The following is a 25,485-nucleotide window of genomic DNA, read 5'->3' on the forward strand; positions in this document are numbered from 1 at the left end:
AATTCCATAGAATGAATTAGAATAGTATCATTGACTATACAAGGAGATATGACAAGAGTGAAGTCACACTCTACTGTAGAAAATGTGACCCTAACATTGCAGTAAATCAGGATCAGTACACTGTGAATTCAGATGATCTACCTGCACTAGTTGTTGTCGACAAATACCTAGTAGTGGATAAAATCTAAAGAGTAGAAAAGTCGTTTTTATAATGTATATAATTTTTTTTTATTAATAAACAATTTAACAAAAAAATTTACAAAAATTTATTATTAGGGCACTAAAATCAATATTAAATACACTTGTAAGTATATTCTCCGCTAGAAAGTCGTTCAATCGAGGTAATTCAACGTAGATGTTGAGAAACTGCTTGTAGGTGTAGCCACGCATCTGAAGATGAAAAAGAGTAGTGCATGAAAGCCACATGTCTTAGACGTTAAATCCTGTACTCTTAGTTGATTTTGAATAATGATCTTCCCCTTGATTTCGATAAAGTTGCTGATTTCTGGAGCATAAAATTTATACGATAGACCAAGAGGATCGAAAAATTCAATATTCTTCGCTGTTTGAAAGATGCATAACCAATGACTGGTCTTCAAAGTCGACGGACTGCTATTAACAATGATTGGGTTGGTCTAGGTTCACTTAGAGTGGCGCGCCACTCTCAGTGAACCTAGATCAACCCCACTTTTTGGATATCTCTCTCACTATGACTCTGTTTGTGTGTCGTGTCTGTGCGTGTGTCGTCTCAATGTGTGTGTCATCTCTGTGGGTGTGTCCTCTCTGTTTTTTTGTGTCTTCTAGTGTGGATGTTGTCTCTGTGTGCGTGTGTGTTGTCTCTATGTGTGTGTCGTCTCTATGTGTGTTTCGTATCTGTGTGTGTGTGACGTCTCTTTGTGTGTGTCGTCTGTATGTGTGTTTGTCTTTTCTGTGTGTGTGTGTCGTCTCTATGTGTGTGTTGACTCTGTGTGTGTGTGTGTGTATCGTCTCTGTGCATGTGCCGTCTCTATGTGTCGTTTCTGTGTGTTTGTCCTCTCTGTGTGTGATTAGTGTCTTTGTGTCTGTCGTCTCTGTGTGTTTGTCCTATCTGTGTGTGTGAGTGGACTCTGTGTGTGTGTGTGTGTGTGTATCGGCTCTGTGAATGTGTCGTCTCTGTGTGTGTTTCGTATCTGTGTGTCTGTCATCTCTCTGTCTGTGTTGTCTCTATGTGTGTGTCATGTCAATGTGTGTGTGTGTGTGTTTCGTATCTATGTGTGTGTGTTTCGTATCTGTGTGTGTGTGACGTCTCTTTGTGTGTTTCGTATCTGTGTGTGTGTGTATTGTCTCTGTGCATGTGTCCTCTCTATGTGTCGTTTCTGTGTGTTTGTCCTCTCTGTGTGTGATTCTTCTCTGTGTGTCTTTCGTCTCTCTGTGTGAGTTGACTCTGTGTGTGTGTGTGTCGTCTCTGTGCATGTGTCGTCTCTGTGGATGTATCGTATCTGTGTGTCTGTCATCTCTATGTCAGTGTTGTCACTATGAGTGTGTGGTATCTGTGTGTGTGTGTGTCGTGTCTATCGGAGGGGCCTCTATCTCCGTATGTTGCCGCTTTGTTTGTTTCGTCCCTGTGTGTGTGTTGTCTCTGTATGTTTGTCGTCTCTGTGTGCGTGTCATCTTTGTATGTGTGTTGTAGCTGTGTGTTTGTCTTCTATGTTTATAAGTCGTCACTTTGAGTGTCCCGTCTCTGTGTGTGTGTCGTCTCTATGTGTAAGTCGTCACTTTGAGTGTGTCGTATATACAAACCAAAAAAATCTTCCACACAAACAAAAACTTACACACACACAAAAACTTACACACACACACAAAAATTTACACACACACACAAATACATTCGCGCACACAAAAACTTACACACACACAAAAACTACCAAACACAAACACCCAAATCAAACACACACAAAAAAAAACTTACACACACAAAAAAACTCACACACACACACACAAAAAAAAAATTTACACACAAAAAAAAACTTAAACCAACACAAAAAACTTACACACACACACACAACTTATAAATCACCCCACAAAACATTACACACAAAAAAAAACTTCCCCGATTGTTTAAAATGATTTCATGACAGTATTTTAGGTTTTTTTTTCTTTTCCCAAACTATTTTTTTTATCATGAACCATTTAGAGACCAATTTGATCAACTTGGAGAAAGTTCAAATAGAATCATTACTGATATTGATATTAGTGGGTAAACTGCAAACCGAAAAAAATATTTTGAACTTTTTTTTTCTTATAGCCTTGACTTTGAAGACATTGTCGCCCTCCACTATAACTTCGCTAATACATCCTTCTGTCAATCAAGCCATCTCCTCCAAAACACTTTTCAGTTATTTCTTGTTAAAAAAAATTTTTATTTCAACTCACTCACACGGGTTTTTCTACATTTGAACCAGAGAATGGACATAAGTTTCACATTTGATTGATCAACTTGGAGAAAGTTCAAATAGAACCTTTACTAATAAGATATTAGTGCGTAGACTACAAACTTACAAAAATATCCAGACATTTTTTTTCTTATAGCCTTGACTTTAAAGACTTTGTCGCCCTCCACTATAACTTCACTAATATACCCTTCTGCCAATCCAGCCATCTCCCCCAAAATACTTTTAAGTAATTTATTGTCAAATATTTTTTATTTTAATTCACAACCCTAGGTTTTTCTACATTTCAACCTCAGACAAGAACTAAGTTTCACTTTCGAACGATGGAATTGTCTTATCCATAATTTTCTTATTAGTAACTAGAGTTTATGATCAAAAACCCTTATTAGCTCAGTCTCTACAGAAATAGTTTATTTTTCAATCCATACCTGGACTTAAGTTTAACCTATGAACCGACGAATTGTATTTTCCATAATTTTCTTACAAAAGTTTACGGTCAAAAATTGTTATTAACTTAGATTTTTCTCTAGAGACTCACCCTCCACTATAACTTTACTAATACATACTTTTGCCAATGAAACTCGCAGACTAAAGATACACCCATAGTCCAGAAAAACACAAACAGCCGAAAGAGACATACACTTTCCAAATAGACTTAAAATAGCCCAAAGAGACACATACATCCCAAAGAGACACAAACAGACCAAAAAGACTCAAAAATCCAAAAAAGACACACAGTCCAGCGAGACACACACGTCTTAAAGAGACACACATCACAAAGAGACACCCAGAGCCCAACGAGACACATAAAGCTCAAAGAGACGCACATGCCCCATAGAGACGCAAACATCCAACAAAGACATACAAAGCCCAAAACGACACAAAAACAGATAAAAGAGACACACAGAGACCAATAATAATCAAACTGATAAAATAGACACACAGCATAAAGAGACAAACACAGTATAACGATAAATGCACACAGCCCTAATATAAACACAAAGCCAAAAGAGACACACACACAGCCAAAATAGAAAAAAAACGCCCATATAGACACATACAGTCCAAAAAGATTCAAACACCCCAAAGAGACACACATAGCCCAAAGAGACACACATGGCCCCCTAAAAGACACAAACAGCCAAAAGAAACACAAACAGACCAAAATGACTCAAACAGCCCAAGAGACACATACAACTCAAAGAGACGCACACGGCCAAAAGAGACGCACACATCCAACATATACACACAAAGCCCAAACCGACACAAACAGCCAAAAGAGATACACACAGACCAAAAAGATTAAAGCTGTCAAAAAAGAGACACATAGCCTAAAGAGACACACACAGCCCAAGGAGACACACACACAGGATAAAGAGACACACACAGCCCGAAGATACACACAAACCCAAAAAAGACACACACAGCCCAAAGACACAAAAAACGCCCATACAGACACATACAGGCCCAAAGAGACACACAGCCCAAAGAGACACACACAGCCTCAAGAGACACAAACAGCTCAAAGAGACACAGACAGCCCAAAGAGAAACAGAACCCAAAGAGACAAAGACATACCTAAAAGACACAAACAGCCCAAACAGACAAATACGTACAAAAAAGAATTAGAGACCCAAAAAAGATGCACAGTCCAACGAGACACACACACAGCCTAAAGAGACACACATCACAAAGAGACATACACAGCCAAAAGAGACACATACATCTCAAAGAGACGTACACGCCCCAAAGAGATGCACGCATCCAACAGAGTGACACAAAGCCCAAAACGACACAAACTGTCAAAAGAGACACACACACAGACCATAAAGATTCAAACTGCCCAAAGAGACACACAGCCTAAGAAGACACACACAGCTCAAAAAGACACACACAGGCTAAAGAGAAATACACACAGTCAGAAGATAAACAAAACCCCCAAAGAGACACACACATAGCTCAAAGAGACAAAAAAAAAACGCCCATACAGAGACATACATACCAAAAAGATTCAAACCTCCCCAAAGAGACACACGTTGCCCAGAGAGACACACACATTGACTCTACGAGATACAAACAGCCCAAAAAAAAACACACAGACAAAAATTACTCAATCAGCCCTAGAGCTACAAACAGCTCAATGAGATGCACACTGCCCAAAGAGACGCAAACATCCAACAGAGTCAGACAAAGCCCAAAACGACAAAAAAAACAAAAGAGACACACACAGACCGAAAAGATTCAAACTGCCCAAAGAGACACACAGCCTAAAGAGACACACACAGCCCAAAGAGACACACACACAGGCTAAAGAGACACACACAGCCCGAAGATACACAAAAAGCCCAAAGAGACACACACACAGCCAAAAGAGAAAAAAAACGCCCATACAGACACATACAGACCAAAAGATTCAAAGGAACCAAAGAGACACATATAGTCCAAAGAGACACACACGGCCCCTAAGAGACACGGACACCCATAAGAAAGACACCCAGACCAAAATGATTCAAACAGCCCAAAGAGACAAACATAGCCCAAAGAAACACAAACAGCCCAAAGAGACAAACACAGCCCAAAAAGACTCAAACAGCCCAAAGAGACACAAACAGATCAAAAAGACTCAAACAGTCCAACGAGACACACAGACCAAATAGACGCACACATCATAAATACTAAAACATAGCCCAAATACACACACACAGCCCAAATACACAAACACAGACCAAAAAGACTCAAACAGCCCAAAGAGACACACAAACAGACCAAAAAGACTCAAACAGCCCAAAGAGACACACAGCCCAAAGAGACACAAAAAACAGCCTCAAGAGACACAAACAGCTCAAAGACACAGACAGCCCAAAGAGAAACACAACCCAAAGAGACAAACAGAGACCTAAAAGACTCAAACAGCCCAAAGAGACACATACAGACCAAAAAGACTCAGACACCCCCAAGAAGACACACCGTCCAACGAGAAACACACAGCCTAAAGAGACACACATCACAAAGAGACACCCACATCACAAAGAGACACATAAAGCTCAAATAGACACATACAGCTCAAAGAGACGTACACGGCCCAAGGAGATGCACACATCCAACAGAGAAACACAAAGCCCAAAACGACACAAACAGCCAAAAGAGACACACACAGACCATAAAGATTCAAACTGCCCAAAGAGACACACAGCCTAAAGAGACACACACAGCCAAAATAGACAAACACTGTATAAAGATACATACACACATTCCTACGAGACACAAAAATTCCAAATAGACACACACACAGCCCAAATATACAAAAAACGCCTATACAGACACATACATACCAAAAAGATTCAAACACCCCAAAGAGACACACACTGCCCAAAGAGACACACAGCCTAAAGAGACACACACAGCCCAAAGAGACACAGACACCGGCTAAAGATACACACACAGCCCTAAGAGACACAAAAAGCCAAACGAGACACATACACAGTCCAAAGATACAAAAAACACCCATACAGACACATACAGACCAAAAGATTCAAACACCCACACACACACAGTCAAAAGAGAAAAAAAAGCCCATACAGACACATACAGACAAAAAGATTCAAACGCCCCAAAGAGACACACACGGTCCCTAAGAGACACAAACATCCAAAATCCCCCGTTCATACTGTTATCTTTTTTGCAATGTTTAGGAACAGGCGGGGAATCCCCACTCGTTTGGAATGGTACCAACAGGACATAAGCAAATAGCACGTAGTTTTATAATGTGTTTAATCTAGTATAGTTTTAAGAATGTGTATGTGAACTCATGACCTACATTCATTGTGTAATTGACAACAAAAACAGAAAAAAAACCTGTTTGAGGACATTATACACTGCCAAATAACCGCTGGCTGTAGACTATGCCTTGGAAAGCTACCATGGAACGTGCCGTACGCAAATAACATAGGAATTGCTATAGCGTCGCGCAAATTCCATAGATACTATCTACTAGTGTATTCGCTTCTTATATGGTAAAATCTCGCCTAATAGAGGGAGGTACAGCCACCGAGGCTTATGTAAACTTTACCATAGTTTTTGTTCTCCTAAAATTCTTTTTCTTTCCGGTTTGCGGCCTTTAATGCGCAAAACAGACCGTCTTCAGCTAAGGAGTGGATATTTCAATTATTGTAAATTCCTACTATATTTACCAACGTTGTACAGAAATCACAAGATTATTTCTCATTTTGGACTTATCGACCATCTAGTGCTGCTTGACAACATCCCTAAGGACCTGAGGACCAATACTCCTAGGAAGATATGTGCCAGTGACCCCCTCACTTAATTTTTTTCCAGATTAGAGATTAATAAATATTGTTATGTTATTTATGTTGTGCTTTTCTTATTTCCTTGTGGATAATATTATTTTGTTTTTTTCTTTTTTACTCCGTATTTATTTTTTATTGCGGGTTATAAACCAACTTACTTACTTACTTATTTAGTTGCATAACTCCTCTAGTTGACCTGAAATAGAAAACTTGATACCATTCGCAAAAAAAATCTGTTTACTTTCTTTGATAGCTTGGATACACTTACGCTACTTTGATTTAGTTAAATTTTAAGAGCCGAAGTAATCCCCTAAGTTTGAACATAGTACCCTCAGTCGTTCTTGGGATACTGCTGAGATGCCTTATTGGGAATTAGCATTAACACAGTGCATTTTAATTTAATCTTAAGGCAATATTTAGTTTTTAAACATAATTGGCAAATGGAAGGGTTGGCTTGGGATGTGGACTATTTGCCCTCCAATCACTTTCGACTGTTAAAAAGGGCAATAGTCCTTTCTATTTTCAAATGAATGAGCCCTTTTCGAAGTTCCTACGACCACTCCTTCGATACGAAGTGTCCTGGTCTAAACAAAACAAAAAAAATAATAATAATATATTGTACCCAGATGGATCTTTACTATAAAAATGTCAAGCCTTCCAATCACTGTGTAAAATTAAAAAGGGCACTAGCCCTTTCAATTTCCAATCGAATAAGCCCTCTTTGAGTTTCTACGACAACGCTTTCTATAAACACCATATATGCCCCTAGGACATAACTTATGACCCTTGTCCTGAGGGATGTGGTGAGGGAGGGGTTGTCATCCTTAATGACCTAATTTCCAAAACTTTCAACTACGTTAAACAAAACGGCTATCTCAAAATTTTGATTGGATGTGTTTGGGGAAATGGTGGGTGTGAGAGGGGGTTGGTTGCCCTTCAATCACTTTCGACTATTAAAAAGGGCACTAGCCTTTTCTATTTCAAATCAAATGAGCCCTTTTGAAGTTTCTACGACAAAACTTTCTAAAACAGCGTTAGGCATCCCCAGGGCATAACTTACAACCCTTGCCCTGATGGCTGTAAGGGGGGTTGCCATCCATAAAGACATAATTTCCAGAACTTTCAACTACGTAGACAAAATGGCTATCTCAAAATTTTGATTTTATGTGTTTGGGGAAATGGTGAGCGTGAAAGGGGGATTAGTTGCCCGACGATTGCTTTCGATTATTAAAAAGGGCACTAGCCATTTCAATTTCCAATCGAATGTGCCCTTTTTGAAGTTTCTACGACAACGCTTTCTATAAGGGCCTTATATGCCCCAAGGGCATAACTTAATACCCTTGCCCTGAGGGCTGTGGGGGGTTGTCATCCTTAAAGACCTAATTTCCAAAACGTTCAACTACGTTGAACAAAATGGCTATCTAAAAAAGTTTATTGGATGTGTTTTTCGAAAAGATGGGCGTAAAAGGGGGTTAGTTTTCCTCCAATCACTTACGACTATTAAAAAGGGCACTAGACCTTTGAATTTCCAATCGAATGCACCATTTCGCAATTCTCTACGACAAAGCTTTCAAAAAAAACCTTATATGGCATATAAGGCTTGTCCTGGGGCATATAATATATGCCCCAGGACATAGCTTGTAACCCTTGTCCTGAGGGTTCTGAGGGGGGGGGGTTTCTTGCTCAAAGACCTAATTTCCTTAACTCAGAACTACGTTGAACAAAATGGCTATATCAAAATTTTGATTGGATGTTTTTGGATAAATAGGGGCTTGAGAAGGGGGTAGTTGCCCTCCAATCACTTTCGACAATTAAAAATGGCTTTAGCCCTTTGAATTTGCAATCGACTGAGCCCTTTTTCAAATTTCTAGGACAAAGCTTTCAATGAAAACCTTATATGCCCCCAAGGCATAAATTATAACCCTTGCCCTGAAGATTGTGGAGGGAGTGTCCTGCTCAAAGGTATAATTTCTAGAAATTTCAACTACGTTGAACAAAATGGCTATCTCAAAATTTTGATTGGATGTATTTGGGGAAATGGCGGGCTTGGAAGGGGTGGGTGCTAGTTGCCTTCCAATCACTTTCAACATTAGTTGCCTTCCAATCACTTTCAACATTTAAAAAGGGCACTAGCTATTTCAATTTCCAATCGAATGAGCCCTATTTGAAGTTTCTACGACAACGCTTTCTATAAGAACCTTATACGCCCCCAGGGCATAACTTATAACCCTTGCCTTGAGGAATGTAGGGGGTGGGGGTTGTCATCCTAAAAGACCTAATTTCCAGAACTTTCAACTACGTTGAACAAAATGGCTATCTAAAATTTTTTATTAGATGTGTTTTTGGAAAAGGTGGCGTGAAAGGGGGATTAATTTTCCTCCAATCACTTTCGACTATTAAAAAGGGCACTAGCTCTTTGAATTTCCAATTGAATACACCATTTTGCAATTCTCTACGACAGAGCTTTCAATAAAAACCTTATATGCCACCAGGACATAACCTGTAACCCTTTTCCTGAGGGCTCTGAGGGGGAGGGGTTGTAAGGCTCAAAGACCTAATTTCCAGAACTCACAACTACGTTGAACAACATGGCTATCTAAAAATTTTTATTGGATGTTTTTGGATAAATAGGGGGCGTGAGAAGGGGGTAGTTGTCCCCCAATCACTTTCGACTATTAAAAATGGCTTTAGCCCTTTGAATTTCCAGTCGAATGAGCTCTTTTTTAAGTTTCTATGACAAAGCTTTCAATGAAAACCTTATATGCCCCCAGGGCATAAACTATAACCCTTGCCCAGACTGTGGAGGGAGTGTCCTGCTCAAAGGTATAATTTCCTGAACTTTCAACTACGTTGAACAAAATGGCTATCTAAAAATTTTTATTGGATGTGTTTGGGGAAATGGCGGGCGTGGAAGGAGTGTTAGTTGCCTTCCAATCACTTTTGATATTTAAAAAGTGCACTAGCCATTTCAATTTCCAATCGAATGAGCCCTTTTTGAAGTTTCTACGACAATGCTTTCTATGAAAACCTTATATGCCCCCAGGGCATAACTTATAACCCTTGCTTTGAGGAATGTGGGGGGGGTGTTATCCTAAAAGACCTAATTTCTAGAACTTTCAACTACGTTGAACAAAATGGCTATCTCAAAATCTTGATCGGATGTGTTCGGGGAGAAGGTGGGCGTGAGAGGGGGGTTAGTTTCCCTCCAATCAGTTAAAATTAATTAAATAGGGTACTAGCCCTTTGAATTTCCAATCGAATGAGCCTTTTTTGAAGTTTCTACGACAGCGCTTTCTATAAAAACCTTATATGCCCCCAGGGCATAACTTATAACCCTTGCCCTGAAGGTTGTGTGGGAGTATCCTCCTCAAAACCATAATTTCTATCTGGAAATCAACTACGCTGAACAAAATGGCTATCTCAAAATTTTGATTGGATGTGTTTCGGGAAATGGTGGGCGTGGAAGGGGTATTAGTTGCCTTCCGATCACTTTCGACTATTGAAAAGGGCACAGGCCACTCCAATTTCCAATTGAATGAACCCTTTTCGAAGTTTCTACGACAACTTCTTCGATACAAAGTGCCCTGGTCAAAAGTACAAAAAAATAAACAGTACATTGTGCCAACATTGTTCTTATATACCCCATGGGCATAACTTAAAACCCTTGTCCTGGGGGCTGTAGGGGAATGTCCTCCTCAAAACATCATTTCTATCTGGAAATCAACTACGCTAAACAAAATGGCTATCTCAAAATTTTGATTGGACGTGTTTGGGGAAATGGTGGTTGTGGAAGGGGTGTTAGTTGCCTTCCAATAACTTTCAACTGTTAAAAAGGGCAATAGTCGTTCCAATTTCCAATCGAATGAGCCCTTTTCCAAATTTCTACGACAACTCCTTGGATACGAAGTGCCCTGGTATGGGAAAAATAGATCTTATTTTGCCATATGATTCTCTCCATATGCTATAGCTTCTGTGTTTTTGGTGGGTTCTCAAAGAGTTTTTTACTACGACTTCTGAATTATTTTAGTCAAAAGCCTGGTTTTGCCATTCATTGACAGCCCATAGACAAATGCACTGAACGGAGTTTTAAACTGCGTTATGTTCAAATATTAACTGCTGAGCAACGAATAAGTCAGTAGTCACAAACAGATTTGTATATTGAACAAATATATACATTTCAAAATAATTCACCAGAAAAGAGGCCCAATTCACAAGCTCAAACAGTTGTGCTAACAGAAAATTAATTAAATATTGGTTGACCGATAAGTCGCCTGAATTTACAAGCCAACAAGTGACCTAAGTCTAATAGGGGTGCTCGCTCGCCTAGAGTGTCAGGAGAGCGACTCAAATTTTTAAAGCCCGAACATTCAGTCAAATATGTTAGTAATTAGTTAAAAAAAAGTTGCAAGCGGAACCTATAATGATAATCCCCAGACCTTATATGAGCGGTTACTATAGAAAAAACTCAGAAACTTTGCTCAGAATGCTGGACTGAGCTTAGGCAATGAATAGGTACTATTTGAAAAGTGATTGGAGACTGCGAGTGCCCCCTTTCCGCCTATCCTGAAGAGAGAAGCTTGAATACTAGAGGAGACCAAAGGGCTTTAGGTATAGTATTAACCGGAAAAAAACTGTACAACATATTTACTCTATAAGAAAATAACAATGGGAAATTGTTTTAGCGGTGGTCGGCTTTGAAAGCCCCCCCCCCCACAGGCAAGCGTTGCAGAGGCTCCTTCCATAGTCCCAGAAGGACCCCTAACAAACATCAAAAATGGTTTTAATTAATTTTATCTTGACCAAGCCTAAAACTTTTCCAAACACGAGCATCTTGGATAAAGACTAGGTAGTGCCCGAAGGGGGACGCTCCGACACCATCCCTACCAACATATACTTTGTATACTTTGCTTCAGTGCCTGAATTTTAAGCCATTTAGTCTGAGGCATCTCATATAGTCTGAGGTATCTCCTCAACCAAATTCTCATAATCTCTCACGTTGAAGTTTTGGTTAGTGTTGAAGTTTGGTTTTGATCTCCATGCGGTATGTTTGAATGAAATTGACTTAGTGACCGGGAAAATATCCTGAGCAATGATATTGCTCGCTGTTTAAGACTTTAAATATAAGAACTGATTTAGAGCACGGCAAGACCCCTGTTCTGGGTAAAGTTATACATCCCAGGGGTGGAGGTCATCTGTAAACTGGTGACTTCCCTGTTAGCCATATCTCCCAATAAATGCCATGTTTTTACTCTTAGTTAAAATGAATCGATTTCCTAGTAATACAGTTGCACCTTTTGATATTTCTAGGATTTAACTGCCCGCCGCAATATTTTTGTACCATTTAACACTTCTTTTTCTTCTATGTAAAAATACCATATTTTCAACAACAATGGCATAGGCCAACTGAGTTAAGTTTAGATCGGCAATAATTCTGCCTACTCCTGACGATTTGTAACAACATCACATCGCCTTTGATCACAGACACATTCACACATTTTCTAAAAAAAAATTGGCCTTCGACGGTTTCTCAATATATATGTCTACAAGTTTTTTCACATTTTTTTTTTTTTTTTGCAAAATGTGATACCTTACAAGTTCTACTTTAAGAGTAGCCTACATGATGTAAAAAAGAGTCTTTTGCTTTGTGGATGCTCAATGCTTCCCTCCACCAGGACACGATTATAGGGACTAAAATATTCTTGATTCACTGACCTGTTTGTTCAGGTGAAGGCAAAGTCCTTCATTGAGTCATACAAGTCAATGAGAATATCACCGTCCACCTAATAAAACGACCCACAGTTCCATTTTCATAAACATTGGAAATGTCAGCCGGTAAACCATTGGCAGAGGGGCCATTTAACCCTATAATTACCAAAAGGAAGAAAATAGTTGTACATTGCTGATGGGTAAAGAGATTTCATGTGTAGAAAAATTGTTGTTGACCAGTGCTCCCTACCTACTAGGATTGGTTTCATGGATGCGCTCTCCGTGAAACATATAGCTCCCTCGCATTGAGCGCTCAAAGAAGAAATACTGGCAGTATCCTCAGTTACATCTATTTCGTTTTTACTTTACTTTGTATTAGGTCCAGTACTAAGTTTGGAGTTAAGAAATAACTCAAATCTGGTTTAGTCTAATTGTAAATATTATCGGTATCCTTACAAACGATGTTTTACAGCGTCGAAATATCCCTCGACAAAAATAATTTGACATAATCCATCCCTTTTTGTATCTCCGTTTATTCAATGTTTGTTTTTTCCAAACTATATTCATCTGGCTTACATGAGGAATGTGGAGTGAGTCAAAGAATGATTTAATTAAGGCAGAAATGTTTTCCTCATTCAGCCCCAGTACGGAGCTATAAAAATCATATGAAAATACCCCTTACAGTTCAAGAGATGATGCACTCCATCATCACAGAAATACTGTTGTTTGAGAAAGGTGAAATCATTGATATCTTGCTCCTTTTGTATTTTAATAAGGTCGACAAAACCGTTTGGAAAAGGCTATAAGAATCCAGGATATATAATTTATTTAAAAGTTCTTTCTATGTTCCCTATGACGCTACGCAAAGTATAATTTTTTACCAATAATTTTTTCCAAAATTTATCTTTTCCAAATTTTTTCCAAATTATAATTTACGCAAGCTCCAATAATTTTTTCCAAAATTTGGGGTAGCTACTTCTGTTTCTGAAACAGTTTTGGATCCACAAGACCCTATCAACACCGTTGTTGGGCCCCTAATTATCACATTAATGCCCTTTTATCTTTTTTAGCCCCTTTTAATGCATTTTTCCTTTTTCTTGGCTGAGAATATTTTGTGTCTCCAAAAATTTGCTAATTAGTTAGGTCCAAAGTAATCGTCTAGGGATGACTCATATGGCTGGTTTGATGGCCAATGCTGACCAATTTAGGCTGTGAGGTTAGAAAGGTGGATAGTCTTTGATTTGATTGGTTAGGTGGTTTCACAAACAGTCATCAGCGTCCCCAATTGGTCAGAACCTTTTAAATTCAATTGATGTCTTGTAATCAGAAAATTCAAAAGTATGTTTCATGCCATTTACTGTTTTTCCTGGGTTTTCGGATTCAGAAGGATAAGATCATCTTCTACTCGAGGGAGAATTTGTCCACTACATTGGTAAGGCCGTCTGATGGCATGAGATAATCACATATTTTTTGAGTCTAGATAAAAGCAACGTTTCGGTTATATCTGGAGGATTTCACCCAGCCTAGTACAGAGCATTGTGGCTTGAACTAGCGAATGAGTAGAGACATCAAAAAGAAAACTCAAATGAGAGTTTTCTTCTTTCCTGGGACAATTCGGTAGATTATACAAACATAATCAGACAAGCCGTAACTTGAATAGGATATTTCACCTGGGTAGTGGGGGTTTTAGGGTTTAGTTTAACTGCTGCCCATCATATTACATAAGTGTTATATTTTGGTTGGCCTCTATGTGCCAATGAACACTATGAGTTCATTCCCCATCATTTATATCTGCTAAAGTCCCTCGAGGACGTTGCTGTATGCATTCAAGAGGCACACAGAGTTCATAGTTGTTGATGCCATCCATGGTATATAGGTTAGTGTTGTCATAGCAACATCTATGGGGCGCACCCACTGCCTTGGAAGAATGCAATACTACTCTAACCCTTCGAAGACAATTACTAAAACAAGATTCTTTCCACTGTAATATTTTCAACCCACAAAGTTCTAGCCAAGAATACTTATTTATCAAATCTTACCAAGCCACTCCTTATACACAAATCCTACTCTTGCATCGAGTTAAACTTTTTTAGTACCGTGGCTACACATAACATCACTTCCTGCACCTCAACTATTCCTAAAACAGGAATATTCCCAATAGAACTATTCGTAAGTCGGTTACTCGTATATCCCGTTACTCTTATTTTAACTACTACAGGAACCTACAGTAAATTCTACTCTGCTAGTAAACGATGTAACGATAAATATTATTCTCTAAATGACCAGAAGATTTGAAATGTCAAGAAAGATTAATATAAAGAAGAAGAATATGATAGCAGAAATAGACTTAAAGACCATAGATAATTGTTTCAAGGGGAGCATATGGAATTTTCTTTTAGAAAAGACGGGGTAGATCAAGGAATTATGAGAAAATAATACAACTGGTCTAAAATGTTGAAAGAAAAGAAAATCTAGCTCATAATACTTGGTTTTTGAAAAACCGGATATTTATTTTTTAAATATATAACTTACGCATTCTTTAGTTTTAAGTTATGAGGTGTTAAGTCAGATATCACAATTGAATTAAGACATTTTGCGTGAATTTTAAATTTAAAATTTTTTTAATTTTCTTACAGGTGTTTCCATTAGGGATTGTTCTTCTTTTAATTGCTGCGACACTGCCAGAAACCAATCAGTATATACACAACACAAATTGGGGAAGAGGTGTGTTTATTACAAAGCAGATGCAGATTTGTCTCAGGTACTTACAACTTTTCATTTTCAAATAGTGTACACCCTACTACCCTAATATTTTTCTATCTAATATCTTATTCATGCCGGATAGGACAAAATTTTTTCGCTTTGAAAGGAGAAGAACTTCCTAAGCAATCGTTTGCCTCAATCTGTACAATACCCAAGACTGATTCTAGCGTTCGTAACCGTTGAATTGGTTCCACATGAGAAGCTTAACAAAACAGTTATTGTACAACAATTGATCAAAACTGCAAGTCTTAAGGTTGTAGTCTTCAAGTCTGTTTGTGACTTAATAAAAAAACAAGTTTTTTAAACTGAAAGTAAGGAGCGACATTAAAACTTAAAACGAACAGAAATTATTCCGTATATGAAAGGGCCTCCTCAACGCCTCGCTCTTTACGCTAAAGTTTTTTATTGTTTCAAAAAAATAGAGTTTTGAGAAAGTCAAACTTTAGCGTAAAGAGCGAGGCGTTGAGGAGGGGACAGCCCCTTTCATATACGGAATAATTTCTGTTCGTTTTAAGTTTTAATGTCGCTCCTTACTTTCAGTTTAAAAAATATGTTTTTTTTATTTAATTTCTGATCGTTTTTTAGTTAATGCAGATTTTATTTTGGCTCATCGTCATTTAATAAGCAAACAAAAGTTGCATAACATCTTTACTTTTCTTTTGATAAATGGCTGTCTCTAAATATGGTTCTGACGTAATTTAAGAATTAACTTACTTAATGAACTTCTATAATCGTATATTTTTCTTCTGGCAAAAAACACAAAGTGGCAGATTTTTGCAGATATGAGCTTGACACCTATGTAATAGGGTTTTCTGATACGCTGAATCTGACGGTGTGATTTTCATTAAAATTCTTTCACTTGTAGGGAATGTTTCCCCCCCCTTTAAAAAATCAGGTAAATTTTCTCAGGCTCGTAGCCTTTGATGAGTAATACGAAACTTAATAAAATTTATATATTTAGAATCAGCATCATAAGTTCATTCTTTTGATACATTTATTGAAATCAAAATTCCGTTTTTAAAAGTTTCGATTACTATTGAGCCGTATCGCTTTGTTTTTTTTTTATACGTATATGTTATTACGTATATGAGGGGGTTCTCCCCCTAGGCAATACCATGCTCTTTACGCTAAAATTTAAAATTGTTTTTAAATCAAAAACCCCTGAATCACAAAGGTCGTTTAATTAGAATAGATAGCTCTTTTGAAAGCACTAAAAAAAAATGTAGCGTAAAGAGCGAGATATTGACTTGGGGGCGACCCCCCTCATATACGTAATAGTGTCTGTTCGTTTTAAGTTCTAATGTTGCTTCTTACTTTCAGTTGAAAAAACTTTTTTTATAATTTAATTTCTGATCGTTTTTTAAATAATGCTTGGAAATCCGGCGCCCCCTTCATAAGAATGTCCCTTACCCCAAAAAAACATCCTCCACGGAAGGATTCTCCCGAGTAACCCCCTCCTCCAGTCCCCCCCACCAGAAAAAAATTCTTCCGAAAAATGTCTGTATACTTCCCAATAACCAATACAATATGTAAGCAATGGGCAAAGTTCATATCTTGCAGCCCTTTCCCTGGTAGCTGTGGGGAATTAAGTCATCCTAAGATACATTTTTATTAAATTTTAGACTATGCTGAACAAAATAGCTATCTCAAAACTTTTGATCGGGTGACTTTGGGAAAAAATGAGCGTGGGAGGGGGCCTTGTTGCCCTCCATTTTTTTGTCACTTAATAAGGGCACTTGAACTTTTAATTTCTGTTCCAATGAGCCCTCCTAAGATATTCTAGGACCACTGGGTCAATACGATTACCCCTGGAAAAAAACAAACAAATACAAACGCATCCTGATTCATTCTTCTGGCAAAAAATGGAAAATTCCAAATTTTTGTAGATAAGATCTTGAAACCTCTACAGTAAGGTTCTCTGATACGCTAAATATGATGGTATTATTTTCATTAAGGTTCTATAACTTTTAGTGGGTCTTTTCTCCTTTTTCGAAAATAATCCAAATTTTCTCAGGCTCGTAACTTTTGATGGGTAAAATTAAACTTGATGAAACTTATATATTTGAAATCAAAATTAAAATTTTATTCTTTTGATGTATCTATTGGTATCAATATTCCGTTTTTAAAACTTTCGGTTACCATTGAGCCGGGTCGCTCCTTACTTACAGTTCGTTACCACGAACTGTTTGATTGAACAAAGCGAGTAGATATTGTGTGCATAGTGTGAATTCGGTTAGCTATTAATGCCGGATGGTGAGTAGTAGTGCCTCAATAGACACTAGCAGGCTCATACAAATTTAGCATGCCCAGTTTGTTTCATCCGGCATTCATGTTTCAAAGGGTAAAAGTGGCCCCATTGAAACTTGACATTTCCAGCAGGTGTCCTTTGTTCTGGGTCAATAGATGATACAGCGTTCCTCTAGAAATAAAGTATATCCAGTTCACTTTGCACTTGGCATTCTATTGAAAATAGAGACGAAGACCACACTGCCTTTCCATCACAAACAACAAAAACACGAAGAACAATAGGTCATTCTTTTTGTAAGACAATGAATTTTATTAATAGTTTAGTTAACTGCACACTGAAAAGAAACTCCTGTAAATTTAATGATAGTTTACCATGTGAGATTTCCGACAAGCCCTCAAACATAATTTTCCTCCCTTACATCCCAAAAATAACTACGAATCTTAAAAAACTCATATTTACCAATAATTTCTAAATCATAAATTTCCCAAATTCTGGTACAGATAAAACCCCAGTTATTCGCCAAAGAGGAGTCTATCCAATACCATGCGATTGTGGCAAATATTATCTAGGTAGAACTCACCAGAATTTAGAGAAACGCATACAACAGCATAAAGATGATATTGTCAATGCTCTAAATTCTAATATTGCTACTGTTTTATTTGATTCTGCTTTAGGGAGCCATGTATTTGAAAATCCTCGCCACAGTATACTTTTTGATGAATATGCCCTTATTAGCAATGACCTAAGCATAAAACAGATAGTTCGAGAAACAATTGAAATCAGACTTAAGATTAATAATAATATTTCCTTAAATAGGGACTTGGGGAAATATATACTAAATGCTCTATGCACAAATTTAATTAAAAATGATCTTACAAAATACTTAAAAAGAAATAATAGACATTAACACAGAACCGGTCACAAAAAGACCTTTGAGGCTAACTGCCAAAAAGGCTGCATTAGCAATAAGATCGTGTTTTTAAATTATTTTTCTTTCATCTCATTGAATCACCTTATTTTACCTCCCTTTTCTTTATCAGTCTTGGTTTAACTTCACTGAAGTAAGGATACTGGGACTGCTTTGAAAAATTTTACTTTTTGGTTTGATTGGTCGCATGTTGCTGTGAGTCTTTTGCCTTTTATATATTTTTGTCTTGCTGGGAACGGCCCTTGGACATAGGCCATAAATATTCGTTCATATTATCTTCACTGTCTTACAAAAACAATTCCCTATTGCTCTTCGTGTTTTTGTTGTTTGTGGTATTCTATTCGATGCTAATGAACTGCAGCTTAGTACAAATCTTGGAGATATCAGGGTCCGTGCTAATGATCTTTGGTTTAATGTATGTCAAGATTAATAACCTTGGGGACATGCTTTCATTTCTCGACTTATGTCTTTCAAGACAGGACCCTATCTCTCCTCGAGCCCTGACTATCTAGAACCCACACAAGGTTGCAGGCTTGTATATATTTGATTCTCTATTTACACATTAGCGCGATCATCACGTTATTCTTTAGTTTTAAGTAGTGACGTGTTAAGTTAGATATCTCAATTTGATTAAGAAAATTTGGCGTGAATTCACTTCTTCCTTTCCTGTTAAAGCATTAGAAAATCGTCCAATTTTGTAGAATTTTTTCCTCCTTTGAGCTATTGCTATTCCTACCGTTGCTTCTCTTCTCACCCAGATTTCATTTATCATTCGATGTGATCATACCCATCGTATATATTTGAACCGTAGATTTCTTTGTCCATTATTTTCATTAGGATTTGTTTTGATGCTTGCTGTCGCGTATCTTCTAGCAACAGACCTCATTAAAATTGAGTTCATTTATCATCACCTCAGACATTTTTCATGCCTTTTGCCTTAGCTGTTCAGATTCATTCAAGATAGTGTCTAATTTTTTAATAACGTCATACCAAAAAAATTCTTTCCGAACTTTTCCCTCATCGTTATATTTTTGCTTTAATTGCGTTGTTATATAATCAATAGCAACCAGGAATTTTCCAATACCTATGTACTCTGAAATATCTAGATTAGGCATTGGCTTAGCCATCGTTTTATCATTTAGCTTCTAGTCAAAGGGTGGCAAATCAGCCATTTCACTTGAACAAAGAAATTCTGACCTGAATTCAGTTCTTCCACCCTGTTTATCCTTTACATACGCTTAAATAACACGTTCCTTATTTCATTGTAGTTCCTGAAATATATGAATAACGTAATAATATAATAATAATATTATTCTTTAGTTTTGAGTTACATTTTCGTTTGGAACTCAATGTCATTTTTCATGTTTCTTGTTCGTTGCCTATTTCTTTTGCTGTTCGGAGTCACTTTTCATCTTGTACAATTTTGTACATGTCATAGATAACTAAAAATCAATCCCTCTATCCTGTTTATTCTTCTCAGACTCACACATGCTAAACTACGACTTTCCTTCATTCCATCTAATTTTACTCTGTCTTCTAACCGCAAATTTCTTTGTGCAACAATTTCGTTTTAAATCAATATGATTTTGCTCTTTCTAGTTCCATGCGCTTTTTCTTTAGCTGTTCAGAGCAGTTAGTCATCTTGTGCAACTTTGCATGGGTCATATATTCTGAAAACGATATATGACCACTGTTGGGGGGAAAATAGCGCACTTTTTGCTCTTAAAATGTATATAAATATGACGTTGTTCACATTATTTTTTTTCTCTAAATCAAGGCTCTAAACAAATTTTCACAAACTCGTGACCTATCTAGATCGTTTTTACTGGCCAGAAAATCTCTGGGTCCTACTTCTATCTCCCCCTCCCCAACCCAAAAAAAACATAAGGAGCTATTTTGAAGAAAACATTTAAATATACATACATACATATATGCATACATAAAGTTACCCGTTTAAACAGAGTATATTTAACCTATAAATTAAGATACTCACATGCCATGGCACTGATGCAACGTTGTTAATAACGTGGTACAAGTAAAACTCGACACAGTAAAACGTTGGGTGAGCCCTTCATATTCCCGAGCTCTCTGTGACATGTATTCTCGTCCTCTAGTTCGCTTAATGCTTCCTTCATTGTCTATAGTCGACAGCCGTCCAATGTGGCATTTTGCTTTTGTCCATACAACCATCCCTGTTATTCTTGATGCTTTTGTTGACTTCGAGGAAGGTACCCGTCAAAGTACCGTTTCTTCCCCTTCACTCTTCAACAATGGAGTTCTCGATGTGCAGTCCGCTGCTCCCACGTCTTGCATCCTTGCCGGTCCCAATTTGTCTCTCGTCTCATATGCAGACGATATTCTGAACTTGAGTTGTACTGTCCACTGCATTATTTGCGAATTGCTATAATCTGAGTTGGAACAACTTGGTCTTGAATTCAATGCTGAAAAGTCTGAAGCTGTATTCTTCATCTGGTATCAAGCACCTGCAGAGGATATTTCTCTAGGTAAACAGTAGGATCAGGCAAACCAAGCACATCACTTACCTTGGTCTACTTATTAGTTCCTTAATAAAGCGCACACGACAACTCCAAAGAGACCACATTGAACGTTTTATCAAGTTGTCTTATGCATCTTTCGTCACAAATGAGCTGCGCTTTAATCACCGTCTGCTTTTGAAATTTTTAACTTCATTGCTCTACCACATTAATTATACATAGCACCCACGGCCGTATCTAGGATGTTATGACAAATAGCACCTAAAACCTCCCCCCCTCCCCGAAAGTTTTCTCCCTAAAACTTTTTCGGACTCGTAAAAACGTAAGAAAATGTGTTTAAAAAAATTCGATGCGGTTTTAAGGTTTTTCTTGTAACCAAGCCCAGAAAAAAAACCTCCTCGAGAAAAATCCTGGATACGGCTTTGATAGCACCATTTTAGAAAACTTTTACAAGTTCAGATAAGTTAAAACTCCGCTCAGATTTGTTTCATATGGTAAAATATCCTCTATTTTTCCCCAAGGGACTCGCAATTCTTATCTTGACAGAAATTCCAACTTAGCTGACCCTGTTATCATAGGCAGCGCAATAGCGCTGCCTAAGTAAAGAACGATGTTGGCACAATTTATTTTTTTTTCTTGGTCTTAGACTAGGGCACTTCGTATCGAAGGAGTTGTTGCAGAAACTTCAAAAAGGGCTCATTCGATTAGAAATTGGAGTGGCTAGTGCCATTTTTAATAGTCGAAAGTGATTGGAAAGCAACTAACACCTTTCCACGCCCACCCCAAACACATCCAATCAAAATTTTGAGATTGCTATTTTGTTCAGCGTAGTTGATTTCCAGATAGAAATTAAGTTTTTAAGGAGGACACTCCCCCAGAGCCCTCAGGGCAAGGGTTGAAAGTTATGCCCCGGGGGCATATAAGGTTTTTATAGAAAGTGTTGTCGTAGAAACTTCAAAAAAGGCTCATTCGATTGGAAATTCAAAGGGCTAGTGCCCTTTTTCATATTCGAAAGTGATGGGAGGGCAACTAACCCCCCTCTCACGCCCGCCTTTTCCCCAAACACCAATCAAAAATCAAATCCAATCAAAATTTTTAGATAGCCATTTTGTTCAACGTAGTTGAAAGTTCTCAAAATTAGACCTTTAAGGATGACAACCCCCACAGCCCTCAGGGCAAGAGTTATAAGCTATGCCCTCGGGGCATATAAGGTTTTCATAGAAATTGTTGTCGTAGAAACTTCAAAAGGGGCTCATTCGATTGGATATTGAAATGACTAGTGAGCTTTTCAATAGTCGAAAGCGATTGGAAGGCAACTAACACCCCTTCCATGCCCACAATATATCCAATTACATCCAATGAAAATTTTGAGATAGCTATTTTGTTCAACGTAGTTGAAAGTTATGGAAATTAGGTCTTTGAGAACGATAATCCCAATAGAGCCCTCAGGGAAAAGGTTATAAGTTATACCCTGGGGGTATATAAGGTTTTTATTGAAATATTTGCCGTAGAAACTTGAAAAATGGAGCATTCGATTGGAAATTCAAAGGGCTAGTGCCCTTTTTAATGGTCAAAAGTGATTGGAGGGCAACTAAGCCCCCTCAGTCGCCCACCTTTTCCCCAAAACATACAATCAAAATTCTTTGATAGCCATTTTGTTAAACGTAGTTGAAAGTTTTGGAAATTAGGTCTTTAAGGATGATAACACTCCCCCTCCCCACAGTCCTCAGGGAAAGGGTTTTAATTTATGCCCTGGGGGTATATAAGGCTCTTATAGAAAGCGTTGTCGTATAAACTTCAAAATGGGCTCAGTCCATTTGAAATTGAAATGTCTAGTGGCCTTTTTAATAGTCAAAAGTAGTTGCAGGGCAACTAATCCCCCTTTCACGCCCACCATTTTCCCAAACACATACAATCAAAATTTTGAGATAGAAATTTTTTTCAACGTAGCTGAAAGTTCCGGAAATTATGTCCTTGAGGATAACAACCCCCCACGGCCCTCATGGCAAGGGTTGTAAGTTATGCCCTGGGTGCATATGAGGTTTTATAGACAGTGTTGTAGTAAAACTTCAAAAAAGGCTTATTCGATTTAAAATTGAAAGGGCTAGTGCCCTTTTTAATAGTTGAAAATAATAAAAGGGCAACTAACCCCCCTCTTACACCCACCATTTCTCCAAGCCCATCTCATCAAAACTTTGAGATATTTTGTTCAACGTAGTTAAAAGTTCTGGAAATTATGTCTTTTAAGATGACAACCCCCTCAGAGCCCTCAGGGCAAGGGTTGTAAGTTATACCCTGGGGACATATAAGGTTCTTATAGAAAGTGTTGTCGTAGAAACTTCAAAAAGTGCTCATTTGATTGGAAATTGAAAGGGCTAAAGCCCTTTTTAATAGTCGAAAGTGAATCAAGAGCAAATAACCCCCCTCTCACGCCCACCATTTCCCCAAACACATTCAATTAAAATTTTGAGATAGCCATTTTGTTCAACGAAGTTGGAAGTTCTGGAAATTATGATTTTGAGGATGACAAACCCCCCAAAACCCTCAGGGGAAGGGTTGTAAGTTATGCCCTGGGGATATATAAGGCTTTTATAGAAAGTGTTTTCGTAGAGATTTCAAAAAAGGGCTCATTCAATTAGAAATTGGAAGGGCTAGTGCTGTTTTTAATAGTCGAAAGTGATTTGATGGCTATTAGCCCCCCTCTCAAGCTCACTATTTCCCCAAACACATCCAATCAAAATTTTGAGATAGCCATTTTATTCTACGTGGATGAAAGTTCTGGATATTAGGTCTTTGGGGATGACACTCCCCCCAGAGCTTTTAGGGCTAAGGTTGTAAGTTATGCCCTGGGGGCATATAAGGTTTTTTATAGAAAATGTTTTTGTAGAAACTTCATAAAAGGCTTATTCAATTGTAAATTGAAGGGGTTGGTGCCGTTTTTAATAGGCTAGTCGAAACTGATTGGAGGGCAACTAACCTCCCTCTCACGCCCACCATTACCCCAAACACATCCAAACTAAATTTTGAGATAGCAATTTTTTTCAACGTAGTTTAAAGTTCTGTATATTATATCTTTGAGGATAATCACGCCCCCCTCCCCCTCACACCCCTCAGGGCAAGGGTTGTAAGTTATTCCTGGGGGCAGTATCAATCAAGTTTCAATAAATAAATGAAACCCAAAACAAACAGAAAATAAAATAAGTCAAACTCAAAACGAGCAGAAATTAATCTGATTAGGGTTCTAAACCCTATGCTTTCTAAAAGCCAGAATATTTTACAGAAAAAAATTATTTTTTTTAATGTTTTTACTTATAACTTTAAGGAAACAAAAATTAATTAAGATTTTAAGGAATCAATATCAGCATATGTATATTAAACTGACAATGCACATTTTTTTTGGTAGATTCATTTAAATTTTTTTCAGTAAACTACAAATTATGTTCTGACTGTTAGAAAGCATAAGGTTCAGAACCTTGCTCAGATTAATTTCTGCTCGTTTTGAGTTTGACTTATTTTAATTTTTGTTTGTTTTGGGTTTCATTTATTTATTTATACAGGTTTGTGGTAATTGTATCTTTGGTAGATTATCTGATTTTTATTTCGTTCGTTTTTTGTTCGGTGCAGCTGTTTACTTTTTTAAAAAAACTTATTTTGTGTAAAAAGTTTTTTGGATTAATCTCTGTAGAAAAGCCAGTGTCTGCCACCGTCCTTGAACATCGGTACTAACCCAATAACTTATTGAAGTACTTGTTATGTTTTGTAATTATTTTTTCTTGTGTTTATTTTGGTTTTCTTTTTTTTCTCTCTCTCTTTTCTTTTGTTTGTGCTCCGTTTTCCTATTTTGTTTGGCGGGTTTGCAAATAAATAATAAAACGCTCGCTTTAAACTTCTGTGCTTGTGACTCTTTTTTTATAGGAATTGCAACCAATGCCACATGATGTACACAAGAAACTATTTTGACACCCCATCTTGCGGAAAATCATGTGCAGCTGGTAGTGTTTTCAACGATTGTACAGACATTGCTCAAATTGCACCATTTGTAATTGATCCCTTAAATCCCGGAGTGAGACCTTTACTTAACCAAAGAAGAATACAGAGGGCAGAGCAAAAAAGAAAAACTTTTCCAAAGTTTTGCAGAATGGGAGTATGCATCTAACTCAGAATATTACTTTTCTTTTGTTTATATTATTGTCTAACTATTTATTATTCTTTGCCATAGCCAAAAAATAAATTATTTATGAAGCTACTATCTTGCAAAACTTTATATTTGTCATAGAGTTTTCGCAGGGACCAGGCTGCCAAAAAGTAATAGTTCCTTTTTTAATTAAGTTGGTTTTGTAGAAAAACTGAGAAACTATTTCGAATTATTACAAGTGATTAACTAACGAAACAAAATGGCGTATTACTTTTGTTTCTCCATAAGGCTTATCATCATCCGATTTTTTTCCTCTGATTTCCAGATTGACCTTGCCAAAGCTGTTGACCTTGCCAGTAGCATACATTTCTATTTACTATATTTTATTTTAATAGCTACAACAAATTCATTTCAGTCTATTTTTTAATATAAATAATTCAAAACCCGTAGAGCGACCTCTCCTAGGTCGTTCCT

General features: G+C 37.5%; 1 protein-coding gene across 2 annotated transcripts in view; it reads left to right on the plus strand.

Moving 5' to 3' along the window:
- Eh (Eclosion hormone) overlaps positions 1-25,101 on the plus strand; it is a 32,931-nt gene extending 7,830 nt beyond the window's left edge. For both annotated transcript variants that reach the window (XR_016142996.1, XM_089101687.1), the window contains exons 2-3: positions 15,079-15,203; positions 24,792-25,101. Coding sequence is in view for 1 of the 2 variants with exons in the window: in XM_089101687.1 (XP_088957813.1) it covers positions 15,079-15,203; positions 24,792-25,032 (366 nt within the window). In the remaining variant the exon portion in view is untranslated. The remainder of the gene's footprint in view (positions 1-15,078; positions 15,204-24,791) is intronic.
- The last annotated feature ends 384 nt before the right edge of the window (positions 25,102-25,485 follow it).

The sequence above is a fragment of the Artemia sp. Qi Xiang Cuo genome, chromosome 15 (assembly GCF_049724085.1).
Source record: "Artemia sp. Qi Xiang Cuo chromosome 15, ASM4972408v1, whole genome shotgun sequence".
In the NCBI taxonomy this organism is placed as follows: Eukaryota; Metazoa; Arthropoda; class Branchiopoda; order Anostraca; family Artemiidae; genus Artemia; species Artemia sp. Qi Xiang Cuo.